Here is a 14,504-nt window from a genome sequence, read left to right as displayed (position 1 = left end):
AAAGTTTGTTCTAGGCCCTCTTTCTTTATTGGGGGTTTGTGGGACACTGAATAAATTTGCAGCTGAAAATGCACTTTATAAACCTTAAAGAATTAGTTTATGATAACAATTACTGATAGGTTATGAGTTCATAACATACTCTGAGGTATTCCCTTGGATATAAAAGTATAATTAGTTTGAATGTGGAGAATTATTTCCACCAACGAGCATTCATATACATAATCTCATCTTTCAGCAGGCCCTTGGTTTTCTTTGGGGATAAAGACCTCCAGTGGAAATAATAAAAGCTGTCAAATGATACTGAGAATTTACCACTCTCCATGCTAAGCACTCATGTTCTCTCCCAAATAATTCTCACATCAACCCAAATAAAGAAACAGGTTCAGCATAATGAAGCCTTTCACCCAAAGTTACACATCTGGTCAGCAGTGGCTGACAGGCTCCATAGCCCAAGCACTGGGCCTCATCTTCAAACAACCCATCATATATGTCTTAGAGAGCAGAAATAAATTAGCATTTCTAAAGTTACATATTTGATCTTTGAAACTACAGAAATGCAATCAATAATCTTAATACTTCACTCTGTCAAAAGCAAGGTAGGTGAAAGGGATGACCATGGGATGCTTGCAAGCCTACAAATTAGCACAGGAGTTCTCAGGTCTCTGCCAATAAGAGGACATGTTCATTTACTTGTGGCACTATAATGGCAGAAAGAGGGGTCTCAAAATTTTTCATAAGCTACAGAAGGTAACTTCAAATATTTAAATATATATATATATAGGCTGCTAGGTTGCTACTATAACTGTAACAATGAAATTCATTAGCAACCATTCTTTTTTAGCATTTCAGCAGTATTTTCTTTTTCCCTTGCTCAGTGAGACAAAGAAGAAAAAAGAGCATGTTTGCTTTTGCTTTTCATCAACAGTCTGATTTAACACAAAGAAAATGGGTGGAGAAAAGAAGGTCAGTTTACAAATGCGAGTTATTAAACTAACAATTATGAAACCCTTAACCAGGATTTGTTTTTAAGCCTACAGCAATCTGGTTGAACATTGTGATTCTTAGATTAATCTTTTCCATCCAAGTTTGGGTTTGCACAGTCTCCCAGAATTGTGTGTGCATGTGCACACTGTCTCTATCCCACCCCTAATCCCAAAAGGCTTGTAGCCAAAATCTGATACTCCCACACTGAAAAGACCTTGCTTGGTGAATCACGTGTAGCCTGGCTGACTAAGGAACTCTGGATCTCTCTTCCATGTGGTGAGAATGCCAGTTTCTTAGTCTCTCCCTGAACAGTGCAGCCAACATCTGGGAAACATAAAATTCTGGAGCACTTGTTTGAGAGACTTCCTGCTGCGTTCTGGGCAAATCTGAACTCACTGAATTCTTAGTTCATATCTGAAAACCTGTTTTTGTTGAATATTTGCCTTTTCCCCCTATTTTGGCCCTGCTAGTGATACCCTTGGACAAAGGGACTCTTTATAAACTTGTATGGAATATTACAACTGCTCTTTGCTTAATCTCAGTCCTGCTCTATCATTTATGACCCTTCTCCGCAAAACTGCATTTACCCAAATTTATATCTCCTTAATAACAGGTGAACAACTTTGAGAGAGGATAGCTAAAAGACTGTAATATATAAAATTGCATCAACTTTAAAACAATTTAATTACAGAAGTGGAAATAAAAGCTACCACTAACATTTTTTCCTTTGTAAATAAATAATGGGGGAAGAGAGAGAGGTGACTGACCTCTTTTGCTGAAAAAACAGATGAGAAGAATAGTTGTGGCATGATTCTACGAACCTCATAAGTGGTTGTCATTGTGGGCTTATAGGACACGTGATTGGCTCTTCTCAGCTCCTTGATAGTTTCAGCCGGCATGGACTTAGAAAACCCCAGGCCACTCCAGGTGTTTGTGGGCGTTCTGACCTCAGTCACCACTGGTTTCTTTAACATAGCTTTAGTAAACAGAAGATAAAACAACATGCTTGGTATTTTTAATGTATTTCTTAAGTAAAATACTGACGAGTACTGCTTTTTTTGATCCATATGAAATTATCACTGAATGTTATTTCTTAACACAAAATACCTAAAAATATCTTGACAAAACATTTTACCCAAATTAATGGCAAATTAGAAAATGTACATGATCTCTTAATTGATCTAATGGTACTCTAGTCAACAAAACATTCAAAGCCTACAGTATTTGTGCAACTGGAGCCTAAACATTTCGGATTTCTATTTTTTTTTTTTTTTTTTTTTTTGCGTGTAAGTCTAACTTCTCAGTTTTCCATGAATACTCAAAAACCTTTTATAGGTCAATTTAGGAAGATAAGCAAAGTACAGACTGTTAATGTATCACATACCTTTGGTTGCTAATAGCTTCTTCTGTTCATAGTCAAATGCCTGAAAATGAAACCCAGAAAAAAATCTTCATTGCCAATCTATCCAAATGTCAAGCCAATACTCGTGACTGGAGAAGACAGGTTATGACTTTGGCCTATGAATCTGCCTGGGTCAGATGCTAAGCTTCACATCATTATGTCACAGTAATCCAAGATAAGTTTGACACTTTTAACATAATTAGAAAAATAAATTACTACATCTGACATTAAGTCATGGCAATAACAGGAGTTAGAAATTTTCCTTTACAGAGGAAAAAAATGTATATTTACTCTGAATATTTAGCACACCAGGACCTATACACACTAAGAAAAGTGAATAAGCTAGTAATAGTTATGCTAAGTTTCAAAATAATACATTACCAAAATGCTTTTGGGTATCTATTTGCCCCTTTTGTTTCTCAAAATCCCCTCTTCCATTAGGTAAGCATGAACTTTAGAGATATGGTGTCAAGACAATTTAAGAAATTATTTAACCCAATTAGCAAACTCATTGCTTTGGAATGGAGATAAATGAAAAATGGCTAGCTTTAATCTGTAATGATATTAAGCAACACAATAAAATGAAACCAAGTCATCTTTTATTGTACAGGATTGAGACAGTACCATTCATTTATTCTATTAACCTTTGACTGAATGACTATGACTAGGTCTATGTAGGGACCAAGATAGGTCTTTTTGAAGAAAGTATTCCAGATGTAACTACATCTCAATTTTTAACTCCAGTTATCAATGCCTCAATTTAAGAACTGGCTATGGATTGATTTGAGGGTGTCCCAAAGGCCTGACCAGGAGGGTCAAGGACCAGGTTGCAAGAGTTCTTTGACTTTTCTGCCAGGAGGACTATTCCATCATATGCAGGGTACCCATATAATTTATGGTGTGCAATGGGATACTGAAAATGAAATGTGCTACAAAAAATAATTAGGCCAGGATAATAAAAGTAAACAGGGCTGTTCCAGACAAACCATGGCATACAACATCCCTAAGAATATGGCAGTAATTTTAGATATTGTGATATGATGATGCTTTGGAAATCCTAGGTCTAAATGTCATTGGGAGTTAAAAATCGACTTTTAATTATTAATGTCTCAGGGCAAGGTGTGAGGAGAGCTTAAATTCACTTCTTTAGTAAATACTGGTTAAAGTGCTGAGCTTTGTGGAAGAAAGAATACAACAACGAATTAAAAATTATCTGAAGTCTGAAAGCACAGTCTCAGGAGGAGTGGGTAAGAGAAATAACTGTAAAATAAATTAGAAGTGAGATAAGTGTGAAAAGAGAGCTGGGGATATAGTGATCCAAGAGCGGCTGGGATGCAGATAGTTTTCAGCTGAGGGAGTCAGGGACATCTTCCATCTTGCTCCGTCAGATTTCCTTGGTCTCTGTCAATGCTCAGTGCCTACTGTCATTCATTTCTTAATGATTTCAAGAGTCAGCTATTCGCTAACGGCATAAATATATCCATTTAAGTTGAAACTCCATCATCAAGAATACTTCTATCCATTCAAAAAGAAAGATACCTAAAATTGGTTCATTCTAGGTATAAACCTGATGGAAATGAAAGTAAGAACCACAAGATGGGTGAAAACCATGAAGAGTTCTTCAAGGATATTTCTTAGATGGGAGAATTTTAATTTATATTGACTGGAAATAAACTGGGATAAAAATGTAACAAAAATATGTATTTAAAAACCGACACATTTTAAAGGCCAGGGCTTTTGTAAAATTATCCATCTAAAAACTTAAGAAAATGTTAGAATGCAAAGGATTACGATGCAGAGAAGCAGGATCAAACGGTAGTTTGCAATGGAATCACAGAGATATAATGTAGTTCTATGGCTTAATTTCTTGGACAAACAAACAGCTTCTGTTTCTAGGATTTTGTAAAAAGTTTTTCTTTTTTTTTGAGAAGTGATAAATATTCTACTATAAAGTAGATGAGTCTAACAAGTAATTATGATATTGAAATTAAAAGCTTATAGAAATCTCCAAAAGCATAAAACATAAAATCCTTATAATTCACACTGTGATCTATATGGAAATCAAATTTCTGAATTTCATGGTCAATAGTCTACTCTGAGTAATTAACCTAATGCTTTGAAAATGGATACAGAAAAATCGCCATTGGAGGAAGCTGTTTTAAGAAATTGTACTAATCTGTAAACCACACTTTTGTGTGATTCAAAGGACTTTATCAAGGTGAAAAGGCAGCCCACTCAATGGGAGAAAATATTTAGAGACCACACATCTGATAAGGGTTTGATTTCCATGCCATATAAAGAGATCATACAATTCAACAATAACAGAGCAAGCAATCCAATTAAAAAATGGTCAAAAGACCTAAAGAGACTTTCTCCAAAGGAGAAATACAAATGGTGAAGAAGCACATGAAAAAAATATTCAATATCACTAGCTATTAGGGAAATGCAAATCAAAACTACAATGAGATATCATCTCATACCTCATGGAATGGCCATTAATTAAAAAATCCCCAAACACAGAAAACAGTAAGTCCTCGAAAGGATGTGGAAAAATAGGAGTATTTACAATAGAAATGTAAAATGGTGTAACCCCTGTGGAAGACAGTTTGGTGGTTCCTCAGGAAGCTAAAAATAGAACTGCCATATGATCCAGCAATCCCTCTACTAGGAATATATCCAGAAGAACTGAAAACAGTGAATCGAACAGACATTTAAACACCAATGTTTGTAGTGGTGTTATTCACAATTGCCAAAAGATGGAAACAACCCAAGTGTCCATTGAGTGGTGAATGGATAAACAAATTGTGGTATATACATATGATGTAATACTATGCTGTGATAAGAAGAAATGAAATTGGGACACATATGATAACATGGGTGAACCTTGAAGAGATTATGCTGAATGGAAAAGCCAGACACTAAAGGACAAATATTTTCTCTAATATGAACTAAATATGAGGAATAAGCACATAAAGTTAAAGCCTAGAGAATAGGTTACTAAAAGATAGGATGAGGGCTGAGAAGGGTGATGATGATTAACGTATGTAGAATTTTTAATTAGCTTCACTGTAGAAGTATGGAAATGGATACAGTTGATGGTAACACATTATAGGGAGTATAATTAACACAGCAGGTTTATAAATGGGATTGTGGCTGAAAGAGGTAGTCTGGGGATGTAAATGTCAGCTGAAAGAAAGCTAGAGAATAATCTAGGGACAAAATAACGTTAAACCCGGAGGTAGATGAAGATTGTGGTTAACAGTACAAATACAAGAATGTTCTTCTATGAACTAAAACGAATGTACATCACTATTACAAGGTGGTTCAGAATATGGAGATTCATAGGAAAAAGAGAATTAATGTACCTTATGGACAATAGTTAACAGAAATATTGTAATATTCTTGCATCAATGTCAAAGAATGCACTGTGTTAATAATAAGGGGATATGGAAAAAATATACCAAATGGATGGTACAGAACATAGTAGTAATAGTCTGATGATGTTCGCTCATAATCTGTAACAAATGTTCTACAACAACATAAGGTGTTGGTGGAAGGGTATTGTTTGGGAATCCTGCATATTAAGCATGATTGTTTTGTAGGGTCACAATTTTGCTAACAAAATTATATAAAGAAACAGTAAAAAATGATCTTAACTAATGGAAAATGTGCAGAGTTTCTGTTTGGGGCAATGGAAAAGTTTTGATAATGGATGTTGGCAATGGTAACACAATATTGTGAATGTAATGAACAATACTGAATTACATATTTGAATGTGGTTAAAAGGGGAAATGTTAGGTTGTATATATGGTACTAAAATTAAAAAGTTTTAAAAATCCATGAAATTGCACAATACAATGAACCTTAAGTTAAACCATGGACTACAGTCAATACTACAATTATAAAAATGTTCCTCTCATCAGTAAACATACCACCTCAATGCTGGTATATGGTGGTATACGGGAATACTGTATTTTGTGCATGATTGTTCTGTATCTATAAACCCACAACTTCTCTAATAAAAATAATAAAAAAGAACCACTAAAAAAATTGTGAACCAACACAATCATCAGTAATATTCAGCATCTATTTTCAAAGAACTAAAACTCACATTATTTTTATAACTAATATATAAAATAATAGTTATTATTATAATAATATATAAAATATATTTTATATTAATATATAATATATAAAATAATATAGTTACTAGTTATTTTATAATTCATAGAGGGATATTATATCTATTTCTCCAAAACCATATCATGATACCTTGATAAGAAACAACCATCTCTCACATTTATTTAAAAATTTTAAGCAACAGATGAATAACGTTTATCTACATAAGACATAACATAGTCCATCGTATGACATTTTTAATATTATATTTTAAAGGCTTTTTTTCACTCAAGCTAAATCCTGCATTTCATTTTTAACTTTTATAGCAAAATCAATTCCAAACCACTGCATATATTTTTAAATTTCCACATTGCCTATAACTGAGACGGAAACACTAATTTCTGATTTACTGCTGAACATCCACTGAATTCTCCATACCCTTACCCAGGCACCCTGCATTTGGAATGATTTTATATTTTATTACCATTACCTGCATGTTGACAAATGATGGCCGTGGGACAAGACGGGCTCTTTCAGAGTTTTGCTGGGCAGCTGCTGCCCTCTCTGCAGCGCGCTCACTCCCAGGAGCCTTCTTGTCAGTCAAAGGGCTTTCTGAAGCACTCAACTCAGGGTCTGAGAGCAACCTGTCAGTGCTGCTGTGAAATAAAGTTTGGAATTTAACACTGCACTATGCATACAAATGAACTGAATGTTTACTATTTGCCACATTTACTACGTGAGTTTCCCAATCTCAACTATTTACTATCTCATTTAATCCTCACAATAACCTGATAGGTAGGTAGTATTCCCATTTCACAGATGAGGGAAGTACCTTGCTCAGGGTCATGGCCCTGGTAAGTAGTAAGTAGTGGAGCTGGAATTTGAACCCAGGCACCCTGACTTTAGAGCTAGAGCTTGAAATTCTTTCATGATATATATTCATACATGTTTATATCGCATACATGGAACACTGTGTATGGTACACATGAAACATACGTGCAAACATGATTTCCATCAAGGAGATATCAATGACCCATGCATTCAGAGTCTAATCAGAGACTCAACACATCTGAAGGCAAGCAGATGATCCAATTTATATGTGTGAAATGCATATGATACTGATAACAAATAAAGTTGGTAGATAAATAAGAAATATTCTCTAAAGGCCATTAGGGTAAATGGGCAGAGCATGAAAGTGCTTCTTATATCGAGCAGCAATTACTTCAATTACAACACACGATATATGTACCTTGAGTTCAAATCCAACTGCACATTAGGCTCAAATAAAATAGGAATAAGAAACAGTATCAGTTAAAAAGCTGATCTGTTCATATGTACATTTCTTTATTCATTCAACTATGTATTTGTTATGCCAGGAGAATGGAGAGAGGTTTAGAAATGGTGGTTGGAATACATAAAGAGGAGCAATGAACTTTGCTTAACAAAAGGAAAGGCTTCACAAAAGACATCTGAACTGGGATTCACATGGCATCTGCAAGTTCATCGGAGCAAAGGTCAGGAGAATAGCAACTCAGAGGGAATAACATAAGCAAAGGAAAGGAAGTGTGCAATGCAGTAGTTTTTAAGCCAGTGTGACAAGATCAGACTCATGTTTTCAAAAAAATTACTGGCAGCAAAATACAGGACTAATCAAGCTGATGAGAGACTAGAGTTTGGGAGACCATTCTGGAGACTGCAACTTAATCCACATGACAGATGAAAGGAATAGGTTTATACTTCAAATGTATGGAAAAAAGCAAAATCTCTAACCTATACTAAATAATACTAATTTGAATTATTAGTATAACAAAGATACAGTTAAAGGAGAACAGGATAAAATGCGAGTAAAAATTAATTGACCCAAGGGTTTATAAAAGCAAAAAAGATTCTGGTAAGAAAAGAAGGGCTGAAGAACAGACATGCTTATATTTGCATAAAGAAACTCTGTAAAGATACATAAGAAGCTAATAAGAGTAGAGATCAGATAGATGGAGAAGGTAGGGAACAAAAGTTTTCAATGTATATTCACTATACTGTACTGTTTTTTAGACATGTTTAGACTGTCTATTTGAAAAAAATAAAAGGAAAAAGAAAATGGAGTAGGGATAATATATTTGTAATTGACCTATTGACCTTTGGAAAGGAGTTATATTTAATACAATTACATATTTACACACAATATGATTTACCATAAATAAAGCCATGATACTATCAAGCATTTGTTACTAAAGTTTGCAATTACCTATCTTCAAAAAGTGGTCCATAACTAAAGAAAGAAATTCAAAGTCGTGAAGACATCACAACGAGAAAATTTCAAATAGCAAAAAGCAGTAAAAATTGCCCTGTTGATTTTAGTGATCAACAGCAGAAAATGTTAAACTTTCAGAGTTACAGATGGTTTAAAGGACATGGACATAAACCCAACTGACTAAATGGGGGAGGGACTATACAGAAGATATAAAAGGGAAAAAATTACCACACTGCATTTCTTAATAAAATTTTAAAAAGAAAAGATATTCATAAAGGAAAATGAGAAAGCCTGAGGCTAAGATCAAACCTCACTTAACTAAAGAGAACCAGCTACTGAGCTTAATGCAAATCCGGTGGATTATATACTCTTCTTCAAAGGAACAAGGGCTTTTAAGATTAACATACATACTGTAAGTGTGAGTTTTTCGTGCCTTGCAACAGTTCTACTGTTTGCCTTTTGGCACAGGAAACCTTGGAGGGCCCCATCATTTGTTTCAAGTCACCAGCATTTGCAGAATGGGAAGGACTTCGAGGCATGCCTACTTCAACAAAAGCATCATTACAACCTGCAGACAAGAGAAAAAAGTGAAATCTAAACAATGTCGCCTTACAGTATAAAATCACCTGTAATGGAAACAAAACAGAAACCAAATCTACAGAAACATTAGCTGGATGCAAGTATACCAGTTTTCAACAGCAAAGAAGACAGTAAATTCAGGCTGTCACAGAAACTCAAGACAAAATTTGAAAAGACCCTTATATTTCTTAAAGACTGAGGAAAAGAGGTTATGGGGGAAAAAACCACTCTACTGGAAAATATATATATAGTCAATCCTCATTATTTGTGGGCAATGTATTTGTTGACTAGCCGACTCACTAAAATTTATTTGTAACCCCAAACCAATACTTGGGCACTTTCACAGTCATTTGTGGACATGGACAGAGCAGTGAAAGATTTGAATTGCCTAAAGCACATATTCCCAGCTGAGGTTGACAAGGCGACACTTTGCCTTCAGGTTTCGGCTCTCACAATGCAAAGGAGCGTCCTTTCTGTGGTACATTCAGTGCCACCTTTTTTGTATTTTTGTGCATTTTGATGGTGATTTCACTGTTTGCAATGGCCCCCAAGTGTAGTGCTAAAATGCTAACTAGCGTTCCTAAGCCTAAGAAGGCTGTGGTGTACCTTGAGGAGAAAATACATTTATTAGTTAAGTTTCATTCAGGCATGAGTTAACGTGCTGTTGGCCTTGCGTTCAATGTTAACCAATGATATATATTTAGAAAGGTACCTTTAAATAAAACATAAAACAAGGTTACGTATTAATTGGTTGGCACAAATGTTGTGTCCAGAGGCTCACATGAACCTAGTCCTGTATTTCCCCTAGGAGAAATTGTTCAAAATTCAGTGTTTGCAGCGACAGTACAGAACATAACTATGGCAAATGTATCAACTGCGTATGGTAAATGGGTGTTTATATGCCATGCAATTACATTCCCTTTAATTTAGGAATTTCTAATTTAATGAGAAAGTGATTCTTTCTATGGAAATTGCTTTTCAGTTTCCCCACATTTCCCCACATTTAAAATATTGCCATTCCACATACTTGAGGTGGGCTGAATCAGAGTTGATTAGCAAAAGCCAACTCAAAATCAGCCACTGCAGAGACTCTCTACAACCCGATTTATCCGGGTAACAAAACAGGCTTAAATTCAAAGGAAAGATACAGTTCCCAACCTTCTGGAGGGTTTGACTTGGGAGATGCTTGGTCAGACCCACTTGTCTGTCTTGATGGATCAGCATGATTTGCATTCAGCACTTTTTCTCCAAGTGATGAAGTGGATATTGCACCATATTTTATGTTTGGAGACTGAAATAACAATAGAAAATAATAAATAGATATGGTCACAACTTTACAATTGAAAATTCATTCAGGTGAAGGTTAAAATGCTACCAGTGGCTTATCTCTTACAAAGGGCATAGATCACATGCCTCGAGCTGAAGGGCATTACCTGTGCATGTCCATTTAAAGAAGCTGAGATTTTTTTGCCTTCCGTCTGCATACCACTGATATGGACGTCAACAGGAGTCAAACCCGGAGGAGGAGATGGAGCAGTGTGACTGTAGGTGGGCACTCCAGACAACAAAATATTGGTTAATGTGGCTTGGGCTGTGGATGGAATCATAAGGTGCGGTATAGCAGAAAAACCTACAACAACAGTTCAAGAAGACAGATATTAGAGGAGGAAAATAATAAAAATCAATAACTTATTTTACATAACAAAATATATCCCTTTTCTTGCTGTGAATTCAGAAGAGAACTCAGTTTTGATACCTCTTTGTAAATAGGTTTAACATTAAATACAAAACAGAAGAATATTAAAATGAAAAGATGTTAGAGAATATTGAATCTAAGCCCCTCATCGTACAACTGAGAAAACTAGTTAGATACAGCATGTGAAATGGCTACGAGGCAAGTTGGTCACTGTGTTTCCTAGTAACCAGGCCAGTGAACTTCATGTGACTTTGCTCTCAGCACAAGAAGGCTCTTTTTCCAGATTTGCTTACCACATTTGAAGACTATGCTGTACTTTGATGAAAAACTCACTGCTTTGCTGTGCTTTGTTTTAACTAGTTTATACATTATAGAATTTCTATTTGGCTGGGGTATGCTTATAACTATAAATTTGCCCTATGGAAGCTGACCAATAGTAAATTGTAGTTAAAAACCTGTAATACCTAAGAATACATGCCCTTGATTATACTTAAATGATACTCACCTGCGGCAGTTGAAGTATTAGCAAGTGGGGATGCCCATAACGTAGGGCTTGGAGTGCCAGAACTTGGACTTTGCAAAGGACTGACCGAGCTATTAAGAGCATTCAAGAGTGAGTTTGGGGTGGTCGAAGTATTTAGAGATAAGGTAGTGGGCCCCAAAAGACCTGTTAACAAATGATTGTAAAGTCAGTATACGTATTTATTCAAGATTTTAAAATAAAGATAGCACCAAAATTCACATTAGGAATGCACATTGATATGATCTAATTTTCTCTAAATATAAGGTGACAGATTAAGTATTCACATGAGATATTGCATACTACTACTTCCAATGCAGGAACTAGCTTATCCACAAATGGATGCTAATCTGAAAATGGAAAATATGTGTGCCCAAACCAAGAAGGCAAGCAGGGTCATTTAGCACCACTAGTTAGTCTACATTCCTTTCATCTAGCCAGGATGAACAAAATTCTGCCCAAGTGGAAACTCATTTTTATTTCTTTGCATAGCTCTCTTGTCATCTGCATCCAAAAAAACCTTTTTTAGACCACATGTAATTATCTGTGAATAGGGGAATTCCTTCCTACTGTAGAATGGATCCATTTGACACATTTGCAAATAGGCCAACCTTTACACAGACCTGATACCTTTGGGTTCTGTATCAATGCATTTGAAAGCTTTTCTCAGAAAACATTCTTCTTTTGTCTTTTTTTTGTTTTAGGGAGTCAATGTTTGATTTAAGAAGTGAGATTTCCCTTAGGGCATTTAAAATATGCTCTAAAATAAAATGTGGAACTGTACACAAGTTCCAGGAGTATATAAAACATTAAGCATTATGGGATAGAGATAACCATGAAAACATTTTAAAAATTCAGTAACTCCAAACTTTGGATCACTTATTTTCTCTCTAATGCAGGATGAACTCAGTTCCTGCTCTTGTACCTGGCTGGCATTTCCCGACTCACATGCAGATGCTGCTGTGACTCCGGTTGGGTGTTCAATGGAAGGGATAACTTTGGAAGACCAGGGGCCAAGAAAAAATTTAAAAAAACCTTTATTGTTCCAGTGCCTAGGCAAAGGCTATCTGGAACCTTAATCTCATTATATTTTAACAGCAAGAATAACTATCAGAAGTGTTTTTAAAATAACTTTTTTTGTCTATTAAAAAAAACAAACTTGTACTTGAATGAGACAGATTGATTTGCTAGGGTTATTGTATTAACTTTTTATGTAAAGGCAATGAAAAAAAAAAAACAGTGCAAGAAGGTAAACCTAGTTGGGAATCCACAAATGAGGCAATAAAAATCACCAAAACTACTGAAGTGGTTCATTTTATTTTCTTAAAGAACTAAAGCACTGAGATGGTGGTGGTCATTCATTTTTCTATCCTTCGTCTTAGGTATAAATGCCATTCTATTTATTTTCCTTGGTGGCTGCAGGATAGATTTCCTTTGTGCGTGGATGATGCAGGCCTAACTGTTGGGGTGGGTGCTCTGCTTGCTTCCCCCTCCCCTTTTCCCCACCCTGCATACAGATCTGCAATTACTTTTTGAAAAGCAAACTGGATAATCTTTATCTCTAGGGACTGATAGCAATATTGCAGATGCAAGAGAACACAAACACATAAATTAGAGTCAGCCTGCTCACTCCCAATGGCGTTTTTAATTTAGAACAACAAACACAGCCCCACAGAAAATAAAATAGACGGTGATCATTTATGCCTGTATAGAAAGAATCTGAGTAACAAAAATTCAGAGTGCAACAAAAAACCCAAAATGGATCGATTCAAGCTTTATTGTTTTTTCCCTGATCTTAGGGGTTGAAGAAGAAAAAAAATTTGCCTTTAAAATGTAGACCCAAATGGTAAAAAGAAAGGGAACAGGATGATTATTCCCCCAGTGACTGAGAACCTCTGTAATTATAAATTTTATACCTAGTCCAGTGAGTCCGAGGCCTGCTGAAGCTAGGATATCCAGGCTGGGACATGCCAGGCTAGCAGGGCAGGATGCTGAGGATGGACTGGTTGCTATGGTAACCCCACTGCTTTCAAGTCCGAGGAGACATTTCCTTGCTTCATACATATTTAAGGCATTTCGCTCAACACTTTTCACAATCACAGACTATGAAAACACATAATGGAAAAAAAAAAAGAAGTGACATGAAAGTAGTCTACAATGAATGGGGGGGTGGGGCGGGCAGGAAATGAATATGCTAATAAGAATTCCACTCAGGAGATATATAAATGCCATTTTAAAATAACCTGCAAGTTCTAACCATTTATTTCTCCAGTTACTCCTTCTGGTAAAACCATGAAATGTTACTTACTGTTTACTGAGTGTGTCCTGTGTTCCAGTCACTGTCTGGTAGCTTCCCATATATTCCTATTCTTGCCAAAACTTTATAGGATGGGAATTACTATTCATCAAAGGGTAAGTGAGGTTAAGGGACTTACTTCAAGCCATGTCACAGGTGTTGAGGTGCAGTGAGAGGGACAGAACACGTGTCTGGCCCAAGAGCCCCTTCTCTTTCATAGCTTATCGCAGGATTAAAGATTTTCCTCCATTATCTCATCTTTACAAAACAAATCAAACTTGTCACCAGATACAGACTGCATAATAGCCACTTACTTTTGACATTTATGGTCTACTAGTTAACTAATAGACCATGAGGTACCACTATTCCTCACTGATGACATATCTATGGCAGAGCTTACAGTAAAATAAATTTCTCAACAAAAAATCCCATAAATTTCTTCTTCTCAGTGGACTTATCTAGAAAATTAGAAACATGAATCCAGGGAGGAAATCCTTCAATGGTCAATAAAGAAAAGTTGTGGGCTAAAGAAGCAGTTAAAAGAAGTAGGCAGACCCTGGACCAGGTAGGCATAATTAAATGGTCCTGAGTGTGGCAGGGCTTCAGTCTCCCATCTTTCCCTGACCTTCATATTTCTTTCTGAACTCCAAGAATTCTTCT

The 14,504-nt window shown here is 35.8% G+C and overlaps 1 protein-coding gene across 1 annotated transcript in view; it reads right to left on the bottom strand.

The window, feature by feature from the left end:
• BICC1 (BicC family RNA binding protein 1) overlaps positions 1-14,504 on the bottom strand; it is a 317,919-nt gene that overhangs the window by 22,537 nt on the left and 280,878 nt on the right. The window contains exons 10-17 of the mRNA XM_004473203.4: positions 13,465-13,651; positions 11,534-11,695; positions 10,766-10,962; positions 10,491-10,623; positions 9,165-9,321; positions 6,996-7,161; positions 2,369-2,408; positions 1,806-1,960 (exon numbers count right to left, since the gene is read on the bottom strand). Coding sequence (XP_004473260.2) covers positions 1,806-1,960; positions 2,369-2,408; positions 6,996-7,161; positions 9,165-9,321; positions 10,491-10,623; positions 10,766-10,962; positions 11,534-11,695; positions 13,465-13,651 — 1,197 coding nt within the window. The remainder of the gene's footprint in view (positions 1-1,805; positions 1,961-2,368; positions 2,409-6,995; positions 7,162-9,164; positions 9,322-10,490; positions 10,624-10,765; positions 10,963-11,533; positions 11,696-13,464; positions 13,652-14,504) is intronic.

The sequence above is a fragment of the Dasypus novemcinctus genome, chromosome 6 (genome assembly GCF_030445035.2).
Source record: "Dasypus novemcinctus isolate mDasNov1 chromosome 6, mDasNov1.1.hap2, whole genome shotgun sequence".
Classification (NCBI taxonomy): Eukaryota; Metazoa; Chordata; class Mammalia; order Cingulata; family Dasypodidae; genus Dasypus; species Dasypus novemcinctus.
Note: the sequence above shows the minus strand (reverse complement) of the source record. Positions and strands in the feature narration are given on the sequence as shown.